Genomic DNA, 25,616 nt, shown 5'->3' on the forward strand with positions numbered 1-25,616 from the left:
AGAGAGAGGGGAGTACAGGGAAGCAGAGAGAGGGGGAGTACAGGGAAGCAGAGAGAGGGGGAGTACAGGGAAGCAGAGAGAGGGAGAGTCAGCATTGTTGCTCAATCATTATGGAAAGAATCCAGGTTACACAGCTGCATGAGAGAACACAAAGAGCCTAACAAAAGTCAAACATTTACAATTTCAACACCACTTGGACAATGAACTTAGAATACACTTAATGTTCCCTGCTAAAACAAGGTTAAACAATAAGAAAATAATACAATTGGATAATTGGTATATCAACAAAGTTTTCTTGCAGTCAATCTTTTGCTCTCTGGGATCCTTGGGATGTCCTAACTAATGTTACCCCATTGAAGTTGAACTTTAAAATGTTTAGGGTTAGAGTAAGTTAGGGGGTAATGTAGGGGTTCGGGTTAAGGTTTGGGTTTAGGCTAGGGACATCCCAAGGCTTCCAGACAGCACTAACCTTCTGCAGTTCTCTGCATAGAACTTCCTTATTCCCAGGGCACATCACATCACTACAACACAAACACTCCTTGTCTTACAGAATGCACTGAGCGTTCGCTGCACACGTAGGCAATGTTTATTACAATCAACAAACAAGTCAGGGAAATCATTTGCAGAGCAACAAGTTTTCATGCAAAAGCTTTATTGGAACAGAACTACTTTCTCCGACTGTGTGCGATTTGGCACTGCACTGCACAGCACAACATCGCATAATCACAAGGTAAACAACCCATATCAAGCCTGGATCAAATGCATTTCAAATACTTTCCACATACATCATTTAGTTTGCCCGAAACAATGGAGCCAATGGAATAGTCACAAAAGTGCAATATCCCAGCTCCATCAAGCGACCTTATATGGTAAGTGTATTTTTGCTACCCCTATTTTTCACCCGGTTCTTACCGTGTTGAGGACATTAGTGAAGTATAGCACGGTGACAGTAACGGCCACGGTCTGCACCAGAATCGCAGCGAGCAGCAGAACCCCGAGAAATGAGACGCCGCTTGAGCCTCCCGCCATACCGAACACCGCCTCACGTCCTTCTCTGTTCCGCTCCGGTTCCAGAACAAAAACGGAGTAGAGGGTAGTTAACTTCTGTCCCCCCTCCCTCCAGCAAAGAGTGAGAGAGTGAGAGGGAGAGGGAGGAGAGGGAAAGTCATTGTCAGGACAGCATGCAAAGCCACGGTGAAGAAAAAGTATTGGAGGAACTTTCGGTTCTGGCTAAAAAATAAACCAAACCTGAAATGCAATTATTATTACGCTAGGAAGTCAGTTTGCTACATAGATATAGGCAACATATCTATGTTCGGCCTACCAACATCTGCACTTCTTTCTTTGTAGACATAGACGTATAGCTACGTGTCAATAAGTTTTTATTATTCCATTGTTCTATTCTAAAAGAGAAACAGGATTTTTGTGTCTGGTTAATAAATGGACCTTGTTTCTCAGTTCTGTATCTTAAACATCTGGCCTCAATATGTGCTCGGGCGGGTTTTTTTTGGTCGGGGGCCCCCATTTTTAGGAACTCCGTTGGGGTCTCAACTTACTGTTGAGAGTTAAAATAGTAGAAGCACAATGTGCAATTTCGAAATTTGGTAGCGCATCAGCAGTTTTTTCTTGTTATGTCAGTCACTCAGTTATCCCACGTCAGATTTCTTCTTTAGATTGCTAGGTAAGCTAGTCTAGCTATAAACCTTGTAGTAGGCCTAATCAGCACTAATTGACCAACCGGGCACGCAGGGAATGTGCCCTGGGGCCCTGACCTCCAGGGGGGCCTTATTGATTTAGTTAGTCACTCTCACTCAGATATCATATGAACATGGAATAAGTAATGGCAAAATGTGAATAGCAGGAAATTAGCTTTAAAACTGCTGCAGTTTCTCTCACCCCAAAATGAGTAGGATTGCATGAAATTATTTTAAATCTTGCTTAGGGACCCAAAAAAGCTAGAGGCACTGGTGTGTGTGTCTGAGTCTGTCTCATCCAGGGGGCTTGGGGAGGTGTGGGTCTGTCTCATCCAGGGGGACTTGGGGAGGTCTGGGTCTGTCTCATCCAGGGGGACTTGGGGAGGTCTGGATCTATCTCATCCAGGGGGACTTGGGGAGGTCTGAGTCATAGAGTCATCATCACTATTATATGGGGCCCTCGAGTGGCGTAGTGGAGTCTCATAGGGCAGTGCACAATTGGCCCAGCATCGTCCAGGTTAGGGTTTGGCCCGGGGGAGGCCGTCATTGTAAATAAGAATTTGTTCTTAACTGACTTGCCTAGTTAATCATTTAAAAATTGTTATCCCTGCTGAGAGTGGCTAGTCTCAGTTTATCTATGATGTTACGTACACACACAATGTCCACCCCAAAATCACTTTTTTAAAGGAACTTGACTACTTGCTCTCTTCCCCTCTCTCTCTTTCCGTCTCTCTTCCCCTCTCTCCCACCTCACTCCCCCCTCTCTTCCCCTCCCCTCTCTTCCCTTCCCACACCCCCTCTCTGCCTCTGTTCCTCTGCCTTTCTTCCCTTTCCATCTCTTCCCCTCCCTCTCTTCCCCTCCTCCTCTCCCCCTTCCTCTCTCCCCTCCTATCTCTTCCTCTCCCTCTCTTCACCTCCCCTCTCTTCCTCTCCCATCTCTCCCCCTTCCTCTCTCCCCCTGCCTCTCTTCCCATGCCTCTCTTCCCCTCCCCCTCTACCCGTCCCCTCTCTCAAACCTCTCATACTCCACCTCTTTCTTACCTCAGTCCCCTCTCCATCCATTCTACCTCTCTCCATCCATCCTACCCCCTCTCCATCCATTCTACCTCTCTCCATCCATCCTACCTCTCTCCATCCATCCTACCTCTCTCCATCCATTCTACCTCTCTCCATCCATTCTACCTCTCTCCATCCATTCTACCTCTCTCCATCCATTCTACCTCTCTCCATCCATCCTACCTCTCTCCATCCATTCTGCCTCTCTCTCTCCATCCATCCTACCTCTCTCCATCCATTCTGCCTCTCTCTCTCCATCCATTCTACCTCTCTCCATCCATCCTACCTCTCTCCATCCATCCTACCCCTCTCCATCCATTCTGCCTCTCTCTCTCCATCCATCCTACCTCTCTCCATCCATTCTACCTCTCTCCATCCATTCTACCTCTCTCCATCCATCCATCCTACCTCTCCATCCATCCTACCCCTCTCCATCCATTCTACCTCTCTCCATCCATCCATCCTACCTCTCTATCCATCCTACCCCTCTCCATCCATTGTACCTCTCTCCATCCATTCTACCTCTCTCCATCCATTCTACCTCTCTCCATCCATTCTACCTCTCTCCATCCATCCATCCTACCTCTCCATCCATCCTACCCCTCTCCATCCATTCTACCTCTCTCCATCCATCCTACCTCTCTCCATCCATCCTACCTCTCTCCATACATCCTACCTCTCTCCATACATCCTACCTCTCTCCATCCATCCTACCTCTCTCCATCTATTCTATCTCTCTCCATCTATTCTACCTCCATCCATCCTCTCTCTCTCCCTCCCCTCCCCCTCTCTCCCTCTACACCTTGGTGTTGACATGACCTCCTCAGAATTCTCTCCCATCTAAACAATTCAGCCAATCAAATGGCTCTATAACACACACACACACACACACACACACACACACACACTGACCATGACCATGGCAGTTTATCTGGCACATGCACACCCCAGGGGGGTGGGACGAGGGAGACAATATAATGGGCCAATTGAACGATTGGGAAAGCAGAGAACTGACCAATGGCCGAAAAGGAAATTTGGGGTTTTCCAGAGTTCTGTTTTTGGCATCGTTTATTTTCGCTGACGCCAGGAAAAGCCCCAACTGAGACACAATGTGCTCCTAAAGATGATCTACAGACTGTGTGTGTGTGTGTGTGTGTGTGTGTGTGTGTGTGTGTGTGTGTGTGTGTGTGTGTGTGTGTGCACAGTAAAAACCTATACTGAACAAAAATATAAACGCATCATACAACCATTTCTAAGATTTTGCTGGGTTAACAGTTCATGTAAGAAAATCTGTCAATTGAAATGAATTCATTAGTCCCTAATTTATGGATTTCACATGACTGGGCAGGGGCGCAGCCATGGGTGGGTCTGGGAGGGCATAGGCTCAACCACTTGGCAGCCAGGCCCACCCACTTCGGAGCCAGGTTCAGCCAATCGCAATTAGTTTTTCTCCACAAAATGGCTTTATTACAGACAGGAACGCTCCTCAGCCCCCCCCCCCCCCCCCATCTTCTCTAGAACGACATTGGAGGCAGCTTATGTTAGTGAAATGAACATAAAATTATCTGCCAACAGCTCTGGTGGATCTTCCTGCAGTCAGCACTCCCTCAAAACTTGAGACATCTGTGCCATTGTGTTGTGTGACAAAACTGCCTTTTATTGTCCACAGCACAAGGTGCACCTATGTAATGATCATGCTGTTTAGTTAGCTTCTTGATATGCCACACCTGTCAAGTGAATGGATTATCTTATCTTATCTAAACAAATATGTCCCCAACATTTGAGAGAAATGAGCTTTTTGTGTTTTTGGAACATTTCTGAGATCTTTTTTATTTCAGCTCATGAAAATGTACATGTTGTGTTTAGATGTTGCCAGTGTAGTTGTTTCATCTCATTATTATAAAGTAACTGGTACCACAGCTTTTTGTTGTGGTTTACTCTTCGTTCCAAGTGTTGAATGAACATATGATCAAAAACATCATTTAAAATTGACTGAATTCTTCTAAAGATTTGGGACAAAAAAACATTTGTTCAGTTAACGTTTGGACCGAAAATTGGAGAAAACAAAACAATCATGTTTTATACAACTAGATTTGTGTTACCGTGTGTGTGTTACTGTGTGTGTGTGTGTGTGTGTGTGTTAACTAGCACTATTGTAATAGGAGCTGCTAACTCAATGCCTCATTTCACTTCAGGAATCAAGGAGAGAGGGGTAGAGAGGGGTGAGCTCTATGAGATACAATTACATACCATATGTGGGGGATGTCAGAGTGTGTGTGTGTCTGGGGGGGTCTGACTCAGTGTCTGAGCCCTTAGATACAGACTGTCTTTATGTTGATCCAGATCTTTTACTCACCCGAAGCCTTCGCTCTTTCTACCCCTTTTCCTCCCATTCTCTCCCTCAATCTCCCCCTCCCTCCCTCCATCTGTCAGAAAGCAGTGAACAATGTAACCTTTACTCAGTGATAATGTTCTCCTATTACATTCCCACACCATGCTCTCCCACACTTCTCTTTCCACATTCTCTCCATTTTCTCTTTGTTTTCTTTTGAAATAAATCGTCCAGCAGCAAGTGATTAACGGGTTACTCCCCGGGGCACGGAGACTGACTCCCAACGCGAGGTCAGGGACACACACACACACACACACACACACTACACACTCAGATGTGTTGAGAGAGCATATACCTCCTCATCCTCTACTGTCATGTGATGGGTCATGTGATGGTCTGGTTCCACTGTTCCTCAGGTCTTGAGAAAGAAAGGAGAGGTAGAAAGAGGAAGAGAGAGGAAAGGAGAGGTAGAAAGAGGAAGAGAGAGGAAAGGAGAGGTAGAAAGAGGAAGAGAGAGGAATGGAGAGGTAGAAAGAGGAAAGGAGAGGTAGAAAGAGGAAAGGAGAGGTAGAAAGAGGAAGAGACAGGAAAGGAGAGGTAGAAAGAGGAAAGGAGAGGTAGAAAGAGGAAAGGAGAGGTAGAAAGAGGAAGAGAGAGGGTAGAAAGAGGAAGAGACAGGAAAGGAGAGGTAGAAAGAGGAAAGGAGAGGTAGAAAGAGGAAGAGACAGGAAAGGAGAGGTAGAAAGAGGAAGAGACAGGAAAGGAGAGGTAGAAAGAGGAAGAGACAGGAAAGGAGAGGTAGAAAGAGGAAAGGAGAGGTAGAAAGAGGAAGAGAGAGGAACGGAGAGGTAGAAAGAGGAAGAGACAGGAAAGGAGAGGTAGAAAGAGGAAGAGACAGGAAAGGAGAGGTAGAAAGAGGAAGAGAGAGGTAGAAAGAGAGAGAGAGTTAGAAAGAGGAAGAGAGAGGTAGAAAGAGGAAGAGAGAGGTAGAAAGAGGAACGGAGAGGTAGAAAGAGGAAGAGAGAGGAACGGAGAGGTAGAAAGAGGAAGAGACAGGAAAGGAGAGGTAGAAAGAGGAAGAGAGAGGTAGAAAGAGGAGAGAGAGGTAGAAAGAGGAAGAGAGAGGAACAGAGAGGTAGAAAGAGGAAGAGAGAGGTAGAAAGAGGAAGAGAGAGGTAGAAAGAGGAGAGAGAGGTAGAAAGAGGAAGAGAGAGGAACAGAGAGGTAGAAAGAGGAAGAGAGAGGTAGAAAGAGGAAGAGAGAGGAACGGAGAGGTAGAAAGAGGAAGAGAGAGGAACGGAGAGGTAGAAAGAGGAAGAGACAGGAAAGGAGAGGTAGAAAGAGGAAGAGAGAGGTAGAAAGAGGAGAGAGAGGTAGAAAGAGGAAGAGAGAGGAACGGAGAGGTAGAAAGAGGAAGAGAGCGGAAGAGAGAGGTAGAAAGAGGAAGAGAGATGAACAGAGAGGTAGAAAGAGGAAGAGAGGAACGGAGAGGTAGAAAGAGGAAGAGAGAGGTAGAAAGAGAAGAGACAGGAAAGGAGAGGTAGAAAGAGGAAGAGAGAGGAACGGAGAGGTAGAAAGAGGAAGAGAGAGGTAGAAAGAGGAAGAGACAGGAAAGGAGAGGTAGAAAGAGGAAGAGACAGGAAAGGAGAGGTAGAAAGAGGAAGAGACAGGAAAGGAGAGGTAGAAAGAGGAAGAGAGAGGAAAGGAGAGCGTGAGAGACAGAAAATGAGAACAGGTTCCCCAAGTTTCAACCTGAGAGGCCATCTCCTGCCTGAAGGCTTCAGCTACGATTCAACACACACACACTCACATAGCTGACATGTCTGAGTGTGTGTGTGTGTGTGTGTGTGTGTGTGTGTGTGTGTGTGTGTGTGGTGTGTGTGTGTGTGTGTGTGTGTGTGTGTGTGTGTGTGTGTGTGTGTGTGTGTGATTTTACCCTCTATCAATAGAGAGGTGTGTCACTCTCAGTTCAGCTACAAACATCCTGGAGATTCAAACTGCATTCTTTAAAACAGAACAGCCCACACGCACGTACGTGTGCACACACACATTTTTCCTTTAAAACCGGAAGAACTCTTTTCACCTTGAAATACAGAACTATTACTAAGACAAAGTCCTGTCTGAACCAACACAGACCACTGAAACTTTATCTAAGTCCAAGAGAAAAATTTGAAACAAGTACAGACACAGTCAGGCTAAATAACATATAAATCTACATTTTATAGTCAGGCTCAACAGATAAATCTACATTTTATAGTCAGGCTCAACAGATAAATCTACATTTTATAGTCAGGCTCAATAACAGATACAGATATATATTATAGTCAGGCTCAATAACAGATACAGATATATTTTATAGTCAGGCTCAATAACAGATACAGATATATATTATAGTCAGGCTCAATAACAGATACAGATATATATTATAGTCAGGCTCAATAACAGATACAGATATATATTATAGTCAGGCTCAATAACAGATACAGATATATATTATAGTCAGGCTCAATAACAGATACAGATATATTTTATAGTCAGGCTCAATAACAGATACAGATATATATTATAGTCAGACTCAACAGATAAATATATATTTTATAGCCAGACTCAACAGATAAATCTACATTTTATAGTCAGGCCTCAACAGATAAATCTACATTTTATAGTCAGGCTCAACAGATAAATCTACATTTTATAGTCAGACTCAACAGATAAATCTACATTTTATAGTCAGACTCAACAGATAAATCTACATTTTATAGTCAGGCTCAACAGATAAATCTACATTTTATAGTCAGGCTCAACAGATAAATCTATCTTTTATAGTCAGGCTCAATAACAGATAATCTACATTTTATAGTCAGGCTCAACAGATAAATCTACATTTTATAGTCAGGCTCAACAGATAAATCTACATTTTATAGTCAGGCTCAACAGATAAATCTACATTTTATAGTCAGGCTCAACAGATAAATCTACGTTTTATAGTCAGGCTCAACAGATAAATCTACATTTTATAGTCAGGCTCAACAGATAAATCTACATTTTATAGTCAGGCTCAACAGATAAATCTATATTTTATATTCAGGCTCAATAACAGATAAATCTACATTTTATAGTCAGGCTCAACAGATAAATATAGATTTTATAGTCAGGTTTAATAACAGATACATATATATTTTATAGTCAGGCTCAACATAGTCAGGCTCAATAACAGATACGTAAATACATATTTTATAGTCAGACTCAACAGATTAATATGTATTTCATAGTCAGACTCAACAGATTAATATGTTAGTGCTAAACACGGCTGCTAGAATCCTGACTAGAACCAAAAAATTTGATCATATTACTCCAGTGCTAGCCTCCCTACACTGGCTTCCTGTCAAGGCAAGGGCTTATTTCAAGGTTTTACTGCTAACCTACAAAGCATTACATGGGCTTGCTCCTATGCATCTTTCCGATTTGGTCTCCTGCCGTACATACCTACACGTACGCTACGGTCACAAGACGCAGGCCTCCTAATTGTCCCTAGAATTTCTAAGCAAACAGCTGGAGGCAGGGCTTTCTCCTATAGAGCTCCATTTTTATGGAATGGTCTGCCTACCCATGTGAGAGACACAGACTCGGTCTCAACCTTTAAGTCTTTTTTGAAGACTCATCTCTTCAGTAGGTCCTATGATTGAGTGTAGTCTGGCCCAGGAGTGTGAAGGTGAACGGAAAAGGCTCTGGAGCAACGAACTGCCCTTGCTGTCTCTGCCTGGCCAGGTCACCCCCTTTCCACTGGGATTCTCTGCCTCTAACCCTATTACAGGGGCTGAGTCACTGGCTTACTGGTGCTCTTTCATACCGTCCCTAGGAGGGGTGCGTCACTTGAGTGGGTTGAGTCACTGACGTGATCTTCCTGTCTGGGTTGGCGCCCCCCTTGGGTTGTGCCGTGGCGGAGATCTTTGTGGGCTATACTCGGCCTTGTCTCAGGATGGTAAAGTTGGTGGTTGAAGAGATCCCTCTAGTGGTGTGGGGGCTGTGCTTTGGCAAAGTGGGTGGGGTTATATCCTGCCTGTTTGGCCCTGTCCGGCGGTATCGTCGGATGGGGCCACAGTGTCTCCCGACCCCTCCTGTCTCAGCCTCCACTATTTATGCTGCAATAGTTTGTGTCGGGGGCTAGGGTCAGTCTGTTATATCTGGAGTATTTCTCCTGTCTTATCCGGTGTCCTGTGTGAATTTAAGTATGTTCTCTCTAATTTTCTCTCTTTCTTTCTTTCTTTCTTTCTTTCTTTCTTTCTTTCTTTCTTTCTTTCTTCTTTCTTTCTTTCTTTCTTTCTTTCTTTCTTTCTTTCTTTCTTTCTTTCTTTCTTTCTTTCTTTCTTTCTTTCTTTCCTTTCTTTCTTTCTTTCTCTCTCTCTCTCTCTCTCTTGGAGGACCTGAGCCTAGGACCATGCCTCAGGACTACCATGCCTCAGGACTACCTGGCCTGATGACTCCTTGCTGTTCCCAGTTCACCTGGCCATGCTGCTGCTCCAGTTTCAACTGTTCTGCCTGCAGCTATGGAACCCTGACCTCTTCACCGGACGTGCCACCTGTCCCAGACCTGCTGTTTTCAACTCTCTAGAGACAGCAGGAGCGGTAGAGATACTCTGAAAAGCCAACTGACATTTACTCCTGAGGGGCTGACCTGTTGCACCCTCGACAACCACTGTGATTATTATTATTGCTGCTGGTCATCTATGAACATTTGAACATCTTGGTCATGTTCTGTTATAATCTCCACCCGGCACAGCCAGAAGAGGACTGGCCACCCCTCATAGCCTGGTTCCTCTCTAGGTTTCTTCCTGGGTTCTGGCCTTTCTAGGGAGGTTTTCCTAGCCACCGTGCTTATACACCTGCATTGCTTGCTGTTTGGGGTTTTAGGCTGGGTTTCTGTACAGCACTTTGAGATATCAGCTGATGTAAGAAGGGCTTTATAAATAACACATTTGATATATATTTTATAGTCAGACTCAACAGATAAATATATATTTTATAGTCAGGCTCAATAACAGATACAGATATATATTATAGTCAGGCTCAATAACAGATACAGATATATTTCATACTCAGGCTCAATAACAGATACAGATATATATTATAGTCAGACTCAACAGATAAATATATATTTTATAGCCAGACTCAACAGATAAATATATATTTTATAGTCAGACTCAACAGATAAATATATATTTCATACTCAGGCTCAATAACAGAAATGTATATATATTTTTTTTATAGTCAGACTCAACAGATAAATATATACTTTATAGTCAGACTCAAAAGATAAGTATATATTTTATAATCAGGCTCAATAACAGATACATGTATATTTTATAGTCAGGCTTAATAACAGATATTTTTTTATTTTACTAGGCAAGTCAGTTAAGAACAAATTCTTATTTTCAATGACGGCCTAGGAACAGTGGGTTAACTGCCTGTTCAGGGGCAGAAAGACAGATTTGTACCTTGTCAGCTCGGGGATTTGAACCTGCAACCTTCCGGTTACTAGTCCAATGCTCTAACCACTAGGCTACCCTGCCGCCCCAGCATAAGTTTACATTCTCAGTGATATTCTGACCGTTGTGAGGTGAAACTCAAACTGAGGCCTTTGCTCCCTACAAGTTTACTCCGTTCATTTTTTTGGAAGAGTTGTATAATCCTGTGTAGAGTGCAACAATGCCACCTTCTGTCTAAAAGTGGTATTACACCCACGGTCATTAGCCAGGCCCAAAGCCATAGACCTAAATATGACTCTGGCCAAGCCTAATGCACATTCAACTGTCCCAGTAGCCAACAAACATCTGTCAAAAAGAGAAAAAAACAGCATAATACATTAAACCATGAACAGCTATGTACATTCAGTGTGAGAAAGTGTTTATATATTCTTAATTCCATTCATTTTCTTTAGATTTGTATGTATAGAGTATTGTATTGTGTAATTGTTAGATATTACTTGTTAGATATTACTGCACTGTTGGGAACTAGAAACACAATAATTTTGCTACACCCGCAATAACATCTGCTAAACACATGTATGTGGCCAATAAAACCTGATTTGAAAGGAGGATTTTAGACGTTTTAAAAAGAAAATAAGAGAATTTGGAATACATGAAATACCTGGCCCTATATGGCTTTACTCTTTTTACACACCTGTTCCTGAATGAATCCTTTGATTACTTTATATCACACAAATATTCCTTATAATAAAAACACATGTTCGTTCATTGGTCAATGTTTTCTGTCTCTCTGCACGTAGATCCTTTATATATACAATCATTTTTCTAAAAAAGCTTAAAGCTCAGAGGTCCTTTCAGCCTGTCTGGTAAACCCTGTTCCAATAGCCCTATACCATGGTAAACCCTGTTCCAATAGCCCTATACCCTGGTAAAACCCTGTTCCAATAGCCCTATACCATGGTAAACCCTGTTCCAATAGCCCTATACCCTGGTAAAACCCTGTTCCCATAGCCCTATACCCTGGTAAAAACCCTGTTCCAATAGCCCTATACCCTGGTAAAACCCTGTTCCAATAGCCCTATACCCTGGTAAAACCCTGTTCCAATAGCCTTATACCCTGGTAAAACCCTGTTCCAATAGCCCTATACCCTGGTAAAACCCTGTTCCAATAGCCCTATACCCTGGTAAAAACCCTGTTCCAATAGCCCTATACCCTGGTAAAAACCCTGTTCCAATAGCCCTATACCCTGGTAAACCCTGTTCCAATAGCCCTATACCCTGGTAAAACCCTGTTCCTCAGGGGCTGTAGTTGGAACATGTAGTGAAGTCTGTTTTTTTCTGCTGCCTGCTTCCCTAAACTTGGAATGATCCAATAAATAAATACAACATACTGCAGAGTCCACACATCTGTGCCTGTTGGTCAGTCTTTCAGTGTATCAGACTTATCACAGCTTTTAAAACCGTTTCCATTCACAGCTGTCAGTTCACTGTCTTGGCATTTAACAACCACAGGATCAGGTAGGTAGAAGGTGGGTGGAATGGGAGGTGTGGTTGCCTGATTGCCTAGACTTTTTCGACCTAGAGGTGCTACAGGATCTGCTCTTATAGAGTTATGGATTGTTGTTTCTCAACATAACCAGGGTTCTATAGCGTTCTGTGGTGTTCTACAGATTGAGGTCCAGTCAGTAGATGTAGTTGTCCAACAGAGGACCAAAACGGCCCAAAGGAGAACACCATGCAGCCGTGGAAACTGTCGTCATAGTGATCACTGGTAACCATGATGCCCTCATCCTGTAGTCTCCTGTCGCACGTCAACCCATTGTCCCTCAGAATGTTGAAATCACACGTCACTACGTAACGCTCGTAGCGTTGTACCCAGAACCCCCAGGGTTCTGCGAGCAACGTCGCCGATCAGACGTCCACCAACCCGACACTTCCCCCGTGACCTCCCATGATCCAGTCTACATGCCAAAGGGTCGATAGTGCAGTTGGTGTTTGGCCAGGATCTGAGTGGTCCAAGTGAGATGGGAACGGACGGAGGGAGGAATGGAGAGATGAAATAGAGAGGAGGGGGAGGAGAGGAGATGAGTATGAGTGCTCACACTCATACTGTTCACACTCAGACTGTTCACACTCACACTCATACTGTTCGTATTCATACTGTTCACACACATACTGTTCACACTCAAACTCATACTGTTCACATTCACACTCATACTGCTCACACTCATACTGTTCACACTCACAATCATACTGTTCACACTCAGACTCATACTGTTCACACTCATACTGTTCACACTCACAATCATACTGTTCACACTCACACTCATACTGTTCAAACTCATACTGTTCACACTCATACTGCTCACACTCACATTGTTCACACTCATACTGTTCACACTCACACTGTTCACACTCACCCTCATACTGTTCACACTCACCCTCATACTGTTCACACTCACCCTCATACTGTTCACACTCACCCTCATACTGTTCACCCTCATACTGTTTACCCTCATACTGTTCACACTCATACTGTTCACACTCATACTGTTCACACTCATACTGTTCACACTCATACTGTTCACACTCACACTGTTCACACTCATACTGTTCACACTCACACTGTTCACACTCACACTGTTCACACTCACACTGTTCACACTCACACTGTTCACACTCACTGTTCACACTCATACTCATACTGCTCTTTCCATGGCAGACTGACCAGGTGAATCCAGGTGAAAGGTATGATCTAGGATCATAGGTAGGATCACTCTCACCCTCCATCTTCATAGAAAATATGATATCTATGTTGTATTTTAACAGGAACAGGAGACAGGGGAAAGGCAGTAGTTTGATCAGAAATCTGTTGATCAAGAAAGTTGATCACTTTTCTCCTTCCTCCCACTGTGCTGCAGTGGCTCCGGTGGTCTAAACCAATGACTGTATATATCAGTGGACAAAGTCGTTGATCACGTGACACCATTCATTCCTATGGGAAGTTTCAATAGCGCATTAAAGTCAAATGACGCCGGTTCAGATGGTGTCTCATTGGCGACATACAGTGCCTTCTGAAAGTATTCCTTCCCCTTGACTTAGTTGTTTGTTCAAAATATCCCATAATGACAACATGTTTTTAGACATTTTAGCAAATGTATTGAAATTAAATACAGAAATATCTCATTTACATAAGTATTCACACCCAGAGTTAATACTTTGTAGAAGCACCTTTGGCGGTGACTACAGCTGTGAGTCTTTTTGGGTAAGTCTCTAAGAGCTTTGCACAACTGAATTGTACAATATTTTCCCATTATAATTTTTGGAGTTCTTCAAGCTCTGTCAAGATGATTGTTGATCATAGCTAGACAGCCATTTTCAAGTCTTGCCATAGATTATTAAGCAGATTTAAGACAAAATTGTAACTCGGCCATGCAGGAACATTCAATGTCATCTTGTCAAGCAACTTCAGTGTAAATTTGGCCTTGTGTTTTAAGTTATTGTCCTGCTGAAAGGTAAATCCATCTCCCAAGTGTCTGTTGGAAAGCAGACTGAACCAGGTTTTCCTCTAGGATTTTGCCTGTGCTTATAGCTGTATTCCATTTATTTTTATTCAGTTTCTTTTTCTAAAAGAAATCTCCCTAGCCCTTGCCAATGAAAAGCATAGCCATAACATGATGCAGCCACCACCATGCTTGAAAATATGAAGAGTGGTACTGTAACGCTCGGATCGGACCAAAGCGCAGCGTGGTAAGTATTCATGATATTTATTAACACTGAACACTAGAACAAAATAACAAAGTGAGAAACGAAACCGAAACTGTCCTGTCAGGTGCAGAACAACTAAACAGAAAACAACTACCCACCAAGCACAGGTGGGAAAAGGCTACCTAAGTATGGTTCCCAATCAGAGACAACGATAGGCAGCTGTCCCTGATTGAGAACCACACCCTGACCAAACCAAAATAGAGACATAAAAAGCTCTAAGGTCAGGGCGTGACATGTTCATTTCTTTGCCACATTTTTTGCAGTATTACTTTAGTGCCTTATTGCAAACAGGATGCATGTTTTGGAATGTTTCTATTCTGCAGAAGCTTCCTTCTTTTCACTCTTTCAATTAGGTTACTATTGTGGAGTAACTACAGTTTTCTCATATCACAGCCATACAACTCTGTCAGTTAGGTTACTATTGTGGAGTATCTACAGTTTTCTCATATCACAGCCATACAACTTTGTCAGTTAGGTTAGTATTGTGGAGTAACTACCATTTTCTCATATCACAGCCATACAACTCTGTCAGTTAGGTTAGTATTGTGGAGTAACTACAGTTTTCTCCTATCACAGCCATACAACTCTGTCAGTTAGGTTAGTATTGTGGAGTAACTACAGTTTTCTCATATCACAGCCATACAACTCTGTCAGTTAGGTTAGTATTGTGGAGTAACTACCATTTTCTCATATCACAGCCATACAACTCTGTCAGTTAGGTTAGTATTGTGGAGTAACTACCATTTTCTCATATCACAGCCATACAACTCTGTCAGTTAGGTTAGTATTGTGGAGTAACTACAATGCTGTTGATCCATCCTCAGTTTTCTCCTATCACTGCCATACAACTCTGTAATTTAGGTTAGTATTGTGGACTAACTACAATGCTGTTGATCCATCCTCAGTTTTCTCATATCACAGCCATACAACTCTGCAACTGTTTTCGACATCGGCCTCATGGTGAAATCCATGAACAGCTTCCTTCGTCTCTGGCAACTGAGTTAGGAAGGACGCCTGTATCTTTGTAGTGACTGTGGGCATTGATACACCATCCAAAGTGTAATTAATAACTTCACCATGCTCAAAGGGATATTCAATGTCTGCTTTTTTATTTTTATACATCTACCAATCAGTGCCCTTCTGTGGCGCTGGAGGAGGCAAGCCCGCTTGCTACACCCTTTCCGGCACCCATTCCAATAAAACCCTTTGAATTGAGAGAGACAGAGAGAGCGAGCGAGAGAGACATAGTTAGAGACAGAGTTAGAGAGAGAGACAGAGAGAGAGAGAGAGAGAGAGAGAGAGAGAGAGAGAGAGAGAGAGAGAGAGAGAGAGAGAGAGATGCAGTCGGGGGGAGACTAAAGCCACCTCTGTGTGGGAGGTTAATGATTGTCATATATCAGTGATGCTTCAACACAACTGCTTTCTGATTACCAGGGGGAGAGAGAGAGGGGGGGAGTGAGAGAGACAGAGTTAGAGAGACAGAGAGAGAGACAGAGAGAGAGAAAGAGAGAGACAGAGAGAAAGATAGACAGAGAGAGAGAGACAGAGAGAGAGAGAGACAGAGAGAAAGACAGAGAGAGACAGACAGAGAGAGAGAGAGAGAGAGAGAGAGAGAGAGAGAGAGAGAGAGAGATGCAGTCGGGGGAGACTAAAGCCACCTCTGTGTGGGAGGTTAATGATTGTCATATATCAGTGATGCTTCAACACAACTGCTTTCTGATTACCAGGGGGAGAGAGAGAGGGAGGGAGTGAGAGAGACAGAGTTAGAGAGACAGAGAGAGAGACAGAGAGAGACAGAGATGGGGAGAGTAGGAGAGAAAGATGGGAGGGAGAGATGGGGAGAGAGGGAGGGAGAAAAGGGAAGAAAGGGAGGGAGAGATGGAGGGAGAGGGAGGGAGAGAAGGGAAGAAAGGGAGGGAGAGATGGGGAGAGAGGGAGGGAGAGAAGGGAAGAAAGGGAGGGAGAGATGGGGAGAGAGGGAGGGAGAGAAGGGAAGAAAGGGAGGGAGAGATGGAGGGAGAGGGAGGGAGAGAAGGGAAGAAAGGGAGGGAGAGATGGGGAGAGAGGGAGGGAGAGAAGGGAAGAAAGGGAGGGAGAGATGGGGAGAGAGGGAGGGCGAGATGGAGGGAGAGATGGGAAGAAAGGGAGGGAGAGATGAAGGGAAGAAAGGGGGGAGAGATGGGGAGAGAGGGAGGGAGAGATGAGGAGAGAGGGAGGGAGAGAAGGGAAGAAAGGGAGGGAGAGAGGGAGGGAGAGATGAGGAGAAAGGGAGGGAGAGAAGGGAAGAAAGGGAGGGAGAGAAGGGGGGAAAGGGAGGGAGAGATGAGGAGAGAGGGAGGGAGAGAAGGGAAGAAAGGGAGGGAGAGATGAGGAGAAAGAGAGAGAGAGATGGAGGGAGAGATGGGAAGAGAAGAGAGGGGGGATATATGTGGAGAAAGGGAGGGAGAGATGTTAAGAGAGGAAGGGACAGATGGAGAGAGAGGGAGGGAGAGATGGGGAGAAAGAGAGGGCGAGATGGGGAGAAAGAGAGGGCGAGATGGGGAGAAGGAGAGGAAGAGATGGGAAGAACGAGAGGAAGAGATGGGAAGAACGAGAGTGTGTGTGTGTGTGTGTGTGTGTGTATATACACTGCTCAAAAAAATAAAGGGAACACGAAAATAACACATCCTAGATCTGAATGAATGAAATATTCTTATTAAATACTTTTTTCTTTACATAGTTGAATGTGCTGACAACAAAATCACACAAAAATGATCAATGGAAATCAAATTTATCAACCCATGGAGGTCTGGATTTGGAGTCACACTCAAAATTAAAGTGGAAAACCACACTACAGGCTGATCCAACTTTGATGTAATGTCCTTAAAACAAGTCAAAATGAGGCTCAGTAGTGTGTGTGGTAGTGTGTGTGGCCTCCACGTGCCTGTATGACCTCCCTACAACGCCTGGGCATGCTCCTGATGAGGTGGCGGATGGTCTCCTGATGGATCTCCTCCCAGACTTGGACTAAAGCATCCGCCAACTCCTGGACAGTCTGTTGGTGGATGGAGCGAGACATGATGTCCCAGATGTGCTCAATTGGATTCAGGTCTGGAGAACGGGCGGGCCAGTCCATAGCATCAATGCCTTCCTCTTGCAGGAACTGCTGACACACTCCAGCCACATGAGGTCTAGCATTGTCTTGCATTAGGAGGAACCCAGGGCCAACCGCACCAGCATATGGTCTCACAAGGGGTCTGAGGATCTCATCTCGGTACCTAATGGCAGTCAGGCTACCTCTGGCGAGCACATGGAGGGCTGTGCGGCCCCCCAAAGAAATGCCACCCCACACCATGACTGACCCACCTCCAAACCGGTCATGCTGGAGGATGTTGCAGGCAGCAGAACGTTCTCCACGGCGTCTCCAGACTCTGTCACGTCTGTCACATGTGCTCAGTGTGAACCTGCTTTCACCTGTGAAGAGCACAAGGCGCCAGTGGCGAATTTGCCAATCTTGGTGTTCTCTGGCAAATGCCAAACGTCCTGCACGGTGTTGGGCTGTAAGCACAACCCCCACCTGTGGACATTTGGCCCTCATACCACCCTCATGGAGTCTGTTTCTGACCGTTTGAGCAGACACATGCACATTTGTGGCCTGTTGGAGGTCATTTTGCAGGGCTCTGGCAGTGCTCCTCCTGCTCCTCCTTGCACAAAGGCGGAGGTAGCGGTCCTGCTGCTGGGTTGTTGCCCTCCTATGGCCTCCTCCACGTCTCCTGATGTACTAGCCTGTCTCCTGGTAGCGCCTCCATGCTCTGGACACTATGCTAACAGACACAGCAAACCTTCTTGCCACAGCTCGCATTGATGTGCCATCCTGGATGAGCTGCACTACCTGAGCCACTTGTGTGGGTTGTAGACTCCGTCTCATGCTACCACTAGAGTGATAGCACCGCCAGCATTCAAAAGTGAACAAAATATCAGCCAGGAAGCATAGGAACTGAGAAGTGGTCTGTGGTCACCCCCTGCAGAACCACTCTTGTCTTGCTAATTGCCTATAATTTCCACCTGTTGTCTATTCCATTTGCACAACAGCATGTGAAATGTATTGTCAATCAGTGTTGCTTCCTAAGTGGACAGTTTGATTTCACAGAAGTGTGATTGACTTGGAGTTACATTGTGTTGTTTAAGTGTTCCCTTTATTTTTTTGAGCAGTGTATATATACATATGACCATGTGTGCTGTAGAGACCGATAAGAAACCAGCCTGCTGTACAGATTATTACCAAGCCACTGATGTCCGTTATAAGGTGTTGGCTATCTCTACCGTTTGAAGTGGCTTCCTCTCCTCCTCCTCCCCTTAACCTGATATGAAAGGACTCTATAGGAGATAGCAGATTTCCATTAGGCACCATCCACTATATGACCTTTCACCCACCAGTCTATGGACAAGTTATGATAGCAACCTATGTTTGGGTTTTGTTTACCTGTCCAATGTTTCAAATGAAGTTTTTTTAGCATTTGTGGCATAAATCCAATACAAGTTAATAATACCTATATTAACACTTTCTGGCTTCATATTCAAATCATCTATAAGTAACATCATTGAAATACACAATATATGTTTAGGTACTTCAGGATGGAGCGTGACAATGCTAATATAGATGCCATTGACTTGCATTGGATTTGTTCCATAAATGCTAAGAGTTTGAAACGGTGGATAACAAATTATTTTAAAATAAATCACCTGGAATAGCACCATCTAGTGGTCAGAACCTGGTAATAACAGGAAGGGACATAAACCTAACAACTTCAATGACTATATTGTCTGAACAGGGGAAAAACATCCCCAAATTCACTGGGAATACATTATATAGGATGAAGAAACAATATGCTCTGAGACACAGCTCCATACTACTGGTCAGACAGGACTGATGCTATATACATGTTGTCAGGGCGGGATTGGCCTGGGGACTGGAGGGTTCATGGGTTGCTTTTGACAGTTTCTTTGTATTCCTCATTTGTCCAAATCGGATATTAGGTACTATATTTATTGACTATTATACAAATCCTATGAATTAAAATGGCCAATTTGGGTGCAATCAATTAAGTTAATTGTCTCAGATCAAAACATTTTTCAACAAAATATTGTTGCAGAAATGCTCATCTTATCTGTTTCTAACAACATAAATGATTTCAGAACAAGCTGAGATGGTGCTTTTTGAGGTGGAACGACCCATGGGTGCGTGAGGCAGAATGTCAGGTCCAGACGTCACTGGAATGTCATCAATGTGTCACATGACCTTGTAAGCTAAGGCTAAGATGGATTCTATTGGCACAACCATACAGGCAAGGACACATGCACACACACTTACACAGCATGGGTGGAGTGTATGAGTTTGATTGAGACAGACAGGTGCCAGTGACGGGAGATTCTGGCCATGAATCTCACCCCCAGCTCCCCATTGGCTGTCTGCCAGTGATTGACATGTCTTTATCCAATGGTCCTACCCTAGTCTCTCCTTCCCACTCTTCATCTCTCCCTCCCATTGTCATTCTCTCACACTCACTCCAACTCACAACTAGAGTACAGTTAGATCTGCCGTCTTCTGACAGAGAGAGAGAGAGAGAGACGCTCCGACATGATGGGGTTCTCACAGGTCAGTGAAACACTGTCACCGTGTCTCTCACTCTTTCTCTCCCTGTCACTGTTTGTTTGTCTTTTAGCTCAGGAAAGGGTGTGTCTTGTTGCTGTTGCCATTATTTTATAATTGCAGATGGTGCGTGTCTGTGTGTGTGTCTTCTTGCATGAGTTTGTCTGTGTGTGTGTGTATTTGTGTGTGTGTGAGACACAACTCCACACGCTGCCACCTGGCTGGTAAGAGATCCAGAGTGGTGGTTGGTGGGTGGTCATTGTCCCTGGCCTCCCCAATTAAGGTGAGTGCTGGCTGGGCTGGGCTGGCACAGAGCCCCCCTGGGGACCTGACCTCCAGAGCAGGCATCACTATTTCATAAGGAACTGTATCAGTCTACTCCTATTTTTTATTTGCCAGCCTCCTTCTCTCCTCATCAGGGGCTACTCCCTGCAGCAGCGGTCCTCTCTCTCAATTCAAGGGGCTTTATTGGCCTGGTAAACGTGTTAACGTTGCCAAAGCAAGTGAAATAAATCATAAACAAAAGTGAAATAAACAATACAAAATTAACAGTAAACATTACAGTCAAAATGTTACGAGGGAATAGAGACATTACACATGTCATTTTATGGCGATGTACAGTGTTGTAATGATGTGCAAATAGTTAAAGCACAAAAAGGAAAATAAATCAACATAAACCTGGGTTGTATTTACATGGTGTTTGTTCTTCACTGGTTGACCTTTTCTTGTGGCAACAGGTCACAAATCTTGCTGCTGTGATGGCACACTGTGGTATTTCACCCAGTAGATATGAGTTTATCAAAATCGGCTTTGTTTTTGAATTCTTTGTGGATCTGTGTAATCTGAGGGAAATATGTGTCTCTAATATGGTCATACATTGGGCAGGAGGTTAGGAAGTGCATCTCAGTTTCCACCTCATTTTGTGGGCAGTGAGCACATAGCCTGTCTTCTCTTGAGAGCCAGGTCTGCCTACGGCCTTTCTCAATAGCAAGGCTATGCTCACTGAGTCTGTACATAGTCAAAGCTTTCCTTAATTTTGGGTCAGTCACAGTGGTCAGGTATTCTGCCACTGTGTACTCTCTGTTTAGGGTCAAATAACATTCTAGTTTGCTTAGTTTTTTGGTAAATTCTTTCCAATGTGTCAAGTAATTCTCTTTTGGTTTTCTCATGATTTGGTTGGGTCAAACCATAGGTCCCAGAGCGGTCAGACTGGTGGCAGGTCCCAGAGCGGTAAGACTGGTGTTAGGTCCCAGAGCGGTCAGACTGGTGGTACCATAGGTCCCAGAGCAGTCAGACTGGTGGCACCATAGGTCCCAGAATGGTCAGACTGGTGGCAGGTCCCAGAGCGGTCAGACTGGTGGCAGGTCCCAGAGCGGTCAGACTGGTGGCACCATAGGGCCCAGAGTGGTCAGACTGGTGGCACCATAGGTCCCAGAGTGGTCAGACTGGTGGCACCATAGGGCCCAGAGTGGTCAGACTGGTGGCACCATAGGTCCCAGAGCAGTCAGACTGGTGGCACCATAGGTCCCAGAGCGGTCAGACTGGTGGCACCATAGGTCCCAGAGTTGTCAGACTGGTGGCACTATAGGTCCCAGAGTGGTCAGACTGGTGGCACCATAGGTCCCAGAGTGGTGAGACTGGTTGTACCATAGGTCCCAGAGTGGTCAGACTGGTGGTACCATAGGTCCCAGAGTGGTCAGACTGGTGGTACCATAGGTCCCAGAGTGGTCAGACTGGTGGCAGGTCCCAGAGGTCCCAGAGTGGTCAGACTGGTGGCAGGTCCCAGAGCGGTCAGACTGGTGGCAGGTCCCAGAGCGGTCAGACTGGTGGCACCATAGGTCCCAGAGTGGTCAGACTGGTGGCACCATAGGTCCCAGAGTTGTCAGACTGGTGGCAGGTCCCAGAGCGGTCAGACTGGTGGCACCATAGGTCCCAGAGCGGTCAGACTGGTGGCACCATAGGTCCCAGAGTGGTCAGACTGGTGGCAGGTCCCCGAGCAGTCAGACTGGTGGCACCATAGGTCCCAGAGTGGTCAGACTGGTGGCACCATAGGTCCCAGAGTTGTCAGACTGGTGGCAGGTCCCAGAGCGGTCAGACTGGTGGCACCATAGGTCCCAGAGCGGTCAGACTGGTGGCACCGTAGGTCCCAGAGTGGTCAGACTGGTGGCACCATAGGTCCTAGAGTGGTCAGACTGGTGGCACCATAGGTCCCAGAGCGGTCAGACTGGTGGCACCACAGGTCCCAGAGTGGTCAGACTGGTGGCACCACAGGTCCCAGAGTGGTCAGACTGGTGGCAGGTCCCAGAGTGGTGAGACTGGTGGCAGGTCCCAGAGTGGTCAGACTGGTGGCAGGTCCCAGAGTGGTCAGACTGGTGGCACCATAGGTCCCAGAGCAGTCAGACTGGTGGCACCATAGGTCCCAGAGCAGTCAGACTGGTGGCACCATAGGTCCCAGAGCAGTCAGACTGGTGGTACCATAGGTCCCAGAGCAGTGGGGCAATTTTTAACCCTTGGGGCCTGGAGTTTTTCCTTATATGTTAACCTAACTAGGAGAACTCTGGACCCAATAAGGTATGACAGTGATTAATCAGTTGTAAAAAGGTTTTATATGGGCTCTGATGGGACCAGTTTTTCCTAATCAGGTCACATGGTTTTAAAAAAAACTCCTGAAAAAAACTCTTGGCCCCAGGGGGATGAAAATCCTGTCAAACTGCAGCTACCATGTATTTATTCATATATATTTAGACTAGATTAGGAGGGGGCTTTCCTCTACAACAACAGATAGACAATAGAACTCACAGGGCTGAGCTGGCTTTATGCATGTTTACATCATGCAGGCCAATGCAACTGTAGGCCTTATAAAACATTTACTCACATCTGTCATCACTATTATGTTGATTTATTAATTCCAGTTAATCATTTTGGATTAAAAACATATAGGCAGCCTATCCAGCCCAATGCTGAATATAAACTACATTTGATCAGTCACATTTTATCCTGACAAATAAATGGACCATAAATACAGAACGTTACCAATGAGTTACCCTGACAGATGGACTAGCCCATAGGATGTAACTAGCCCATAGGATGTAACTAGCCCATAGGATGTAACTAGCCCTTAGGATGTAACTAGCCCATAGGATGTAACTAGCCCATAGGATGTAACTAGCCCATAGGATGTAACTAGCCCATAGGATGTAACTAGCCCATAGGATGTAACTAGCCCATAGGATGCAACTAGCCCATAGGATGCAACTAGCCCATAGGATGCAACAAGCCCATAGGATGCAACTAGCCCATAGGATGTAACTATCCCATAGGATGTAACTAGCCCTTAGGATGTAACTAGCCCTTAGGATGTAACTAGCCCATAGGATGCAACTAGCCCATAGGATGCAACAAGCCCATAGGATGTAACTATCCCATAGGATGTAACTAGCCCATAGAATGTAATAGCCCATAGGATGTAACTAGCCCTTAGGATGTAACTAGCCCATAGGATGTAACGTTATACAGCTGCTCTTATTAGTAGCCTACAGTTGATTGGACAGAAAAAATAGTATTGTTTTCATCCCATACAGCATGTCAGATTTGTAATGTTTAGGTGTAGCCTGCAACATTTATGTCATGAGTTTTTGCTTGTGTCTGTCCGGAGTGATTGTGTTATCATCTTTATTAAATAACTACCGGGGGGAATTGGAAAGCCTAGTTGAGCGCACGTTAAAAAATGCGCCTCGTCAACCTCTCTCTTTAATCTAACTTGTAATGGATGAAAGATGGAAGATATCAAATCACTCAGAATTGTTTTCGACATCCCAGAGAAGACAGTCAAAAGTTTGATATGTTCAGCAACTAAAGCATCGTAGCGTGTAGTGACCTCTGCAAGCTCCTTGTAGTTGCCCTTGTTGGCGGAACGCTCCCTCTCGTCGTGTCCTCTAAAAGCTCATTCTTGCCCAAAAATGTGGTGGCGTTGATAAGCTTTGGTGTTGATATGCTTTTTCCCAGAAGCTTGAATCTGATGTGGGCATTTATACGCTCCCTGCTTTTGTTATTCTGTTTAGCTGAATGATCGATGTTCTTCAGGTCACAGTATCCACCTTTTGACCAAGGCTCAGACTTTCCAAAAAGCAGGCAAGGCCAGGAATACAGACAGCTTGATGAAAGGCTCCCTGTTAAACAGATATACTTTTGATACCATGTGGTATTGAACACCCTCACCTTTTCATTATTTTTCATTGAATCTGATCTCAGGCAGTGGTCAACACTCGCTTTTAAGGATGTAACTAGCCCATAGGATGTAACGTTATACAGCTGCTCTTATTAGTAGCCTACAGTTGATCGGTGCGGAAATTGTGGTGTCCACAGAATTACATATTTAATAATTGAATAGTGTCTCTGTGGTGGTGCCTTGGTTCCCCATAAGAGGGGGTGCTGCTTCTTAATTCCAAATTCCCTCAGACCACATGTAGTAGACCCTGAGCCCGTACCCCCTCCCTAGCCCCGGCCTGGCCTCAAGCCCTTAACCCTTAGGTATTTTGTGTAAATCTTTACACTCCCCCTCGCTAGCTCAGTGACTCCTGACCACAGTATTACCAGAGATGGAAGAGGAAGCAAGACATCCCACTCCCTCATTTTTTCTGGTTCTTATACAGTTGATGAACTAAGCAGACCAGACCCAGCTGCTATCAAATTGGTGTCTATGGGAGACCCACCCCCCAAGCAAACCCACCCCCCAAGACACATTGTTTTCAATACTAAACAGCCTGAGTATGACGTCATCTTTTGTCCACCATCTTTGGTGTTACTAAACACCACCAGATTCAAGGGTTAAAGGTCAGAGTCTCCTATTCTTTCCACTTCCCCCTGTTTCCTCTCCTACATGTTCCTCCCTCTTTTCCCCCAGCAAAGAAAGCTCTACCAATGGTGTGTTGCAGTGGAGGCTGCTGAGGGGTGGAGGGCTCATAATAATGTCTGGAACGGATCTGTTGTGGTAGTGTTGTTGTGGTAGTGTTGATGTGGTAGTGTTGTTGTGGTAGTGTTGTTGTGATAGTGTTGTTGTGGTAGTGTTGTTGTGGTAGTGTTGTTGTGAGAGTGTTGTTGTGGTAGTGTTGTTGTGATAGTGTTGATGTGTAGTGTTGATGTGGTAGTGTTGTTGTGATAGTGTTGTTGTGGTAGTGTTGATGTGGTAGTGTTGATGTGGTAGTGTTGTTGTGGTAGTGTTGATGTGGTAGTGTTGATGTGGTAGCGTTGTTGTGGTAGTGTTGTTGTGGTAGTGTTGTTGTGGTAGCGTTGTTGTGGTAGTGTTGTTGTGGTAGTGTTGTTGTGGTAGTGTTGTTGTGGTAGCGTTGTTGTGGTAGTGTTGTTGTGGTAGTGTTGTTGTGGTAGTGTTGTTGTGGTAGTGTTGTTGTGGTAGTGTTGTTGTGGTTGTCGAGCTGCTTACAATTATTCTATTCTCTGCTTGCTATTCAGTGAGTCAGTACATTTTCCCAGTACACTCTCAGAACATGATCTTATTGAAAACGAGAGAGCGTTAAAAAAGAGAGAGGGACAGAGAGAGGGTGTGAGGTAAGAAAGAGAGAGGATAGGGACAGAGAGAGGGTGTGAGGTAAGAAAGAGAGAGGATAGGGACAGAGAGAGGGTGTGAGGTAAGA

At 44.8% G+C, this 25,616-nt stretch overlaps 1 protein-coding gene across 1 annotated transcript in view; it reads right to left on the minus strand.

Annotated features, from left to right (window-relative positions):
* The window catches only part of tnfsf10 (TNF superfamily member 10), an 11,735-nt gene extending 10,543 nt beyond the window's left edge, over positions 1-1,192 (minus strand). The window contains 1 exon segment of the mRNA XM_031835129.1: positions 913-1,192. Coding sequence (XP_031690989.1) covers positions 913-1,029 — 117 coding nt within the window. The 5' untranslated portion in view covers positions 1,030-1,192.
* Positions 1,193-25,616: the final 24,424 nt, after the last annotated feature.

This window comes from Oncorhynchus kisutch, linkage group LG11 (genome assembly GCF_002021735.2).
Source record: "Oncorhynchus kisutch isolate 150728-3 linkage group LG11, Okis_V2, whole genome shotgun sequence".
NCBI classification, from domain to species: Eukaryota; Metazoa; Chordata; class Actinopteri; order Salmoniformes; family Salmonidae; genus Oncorhynchus; species Oncorhynchus kisutch.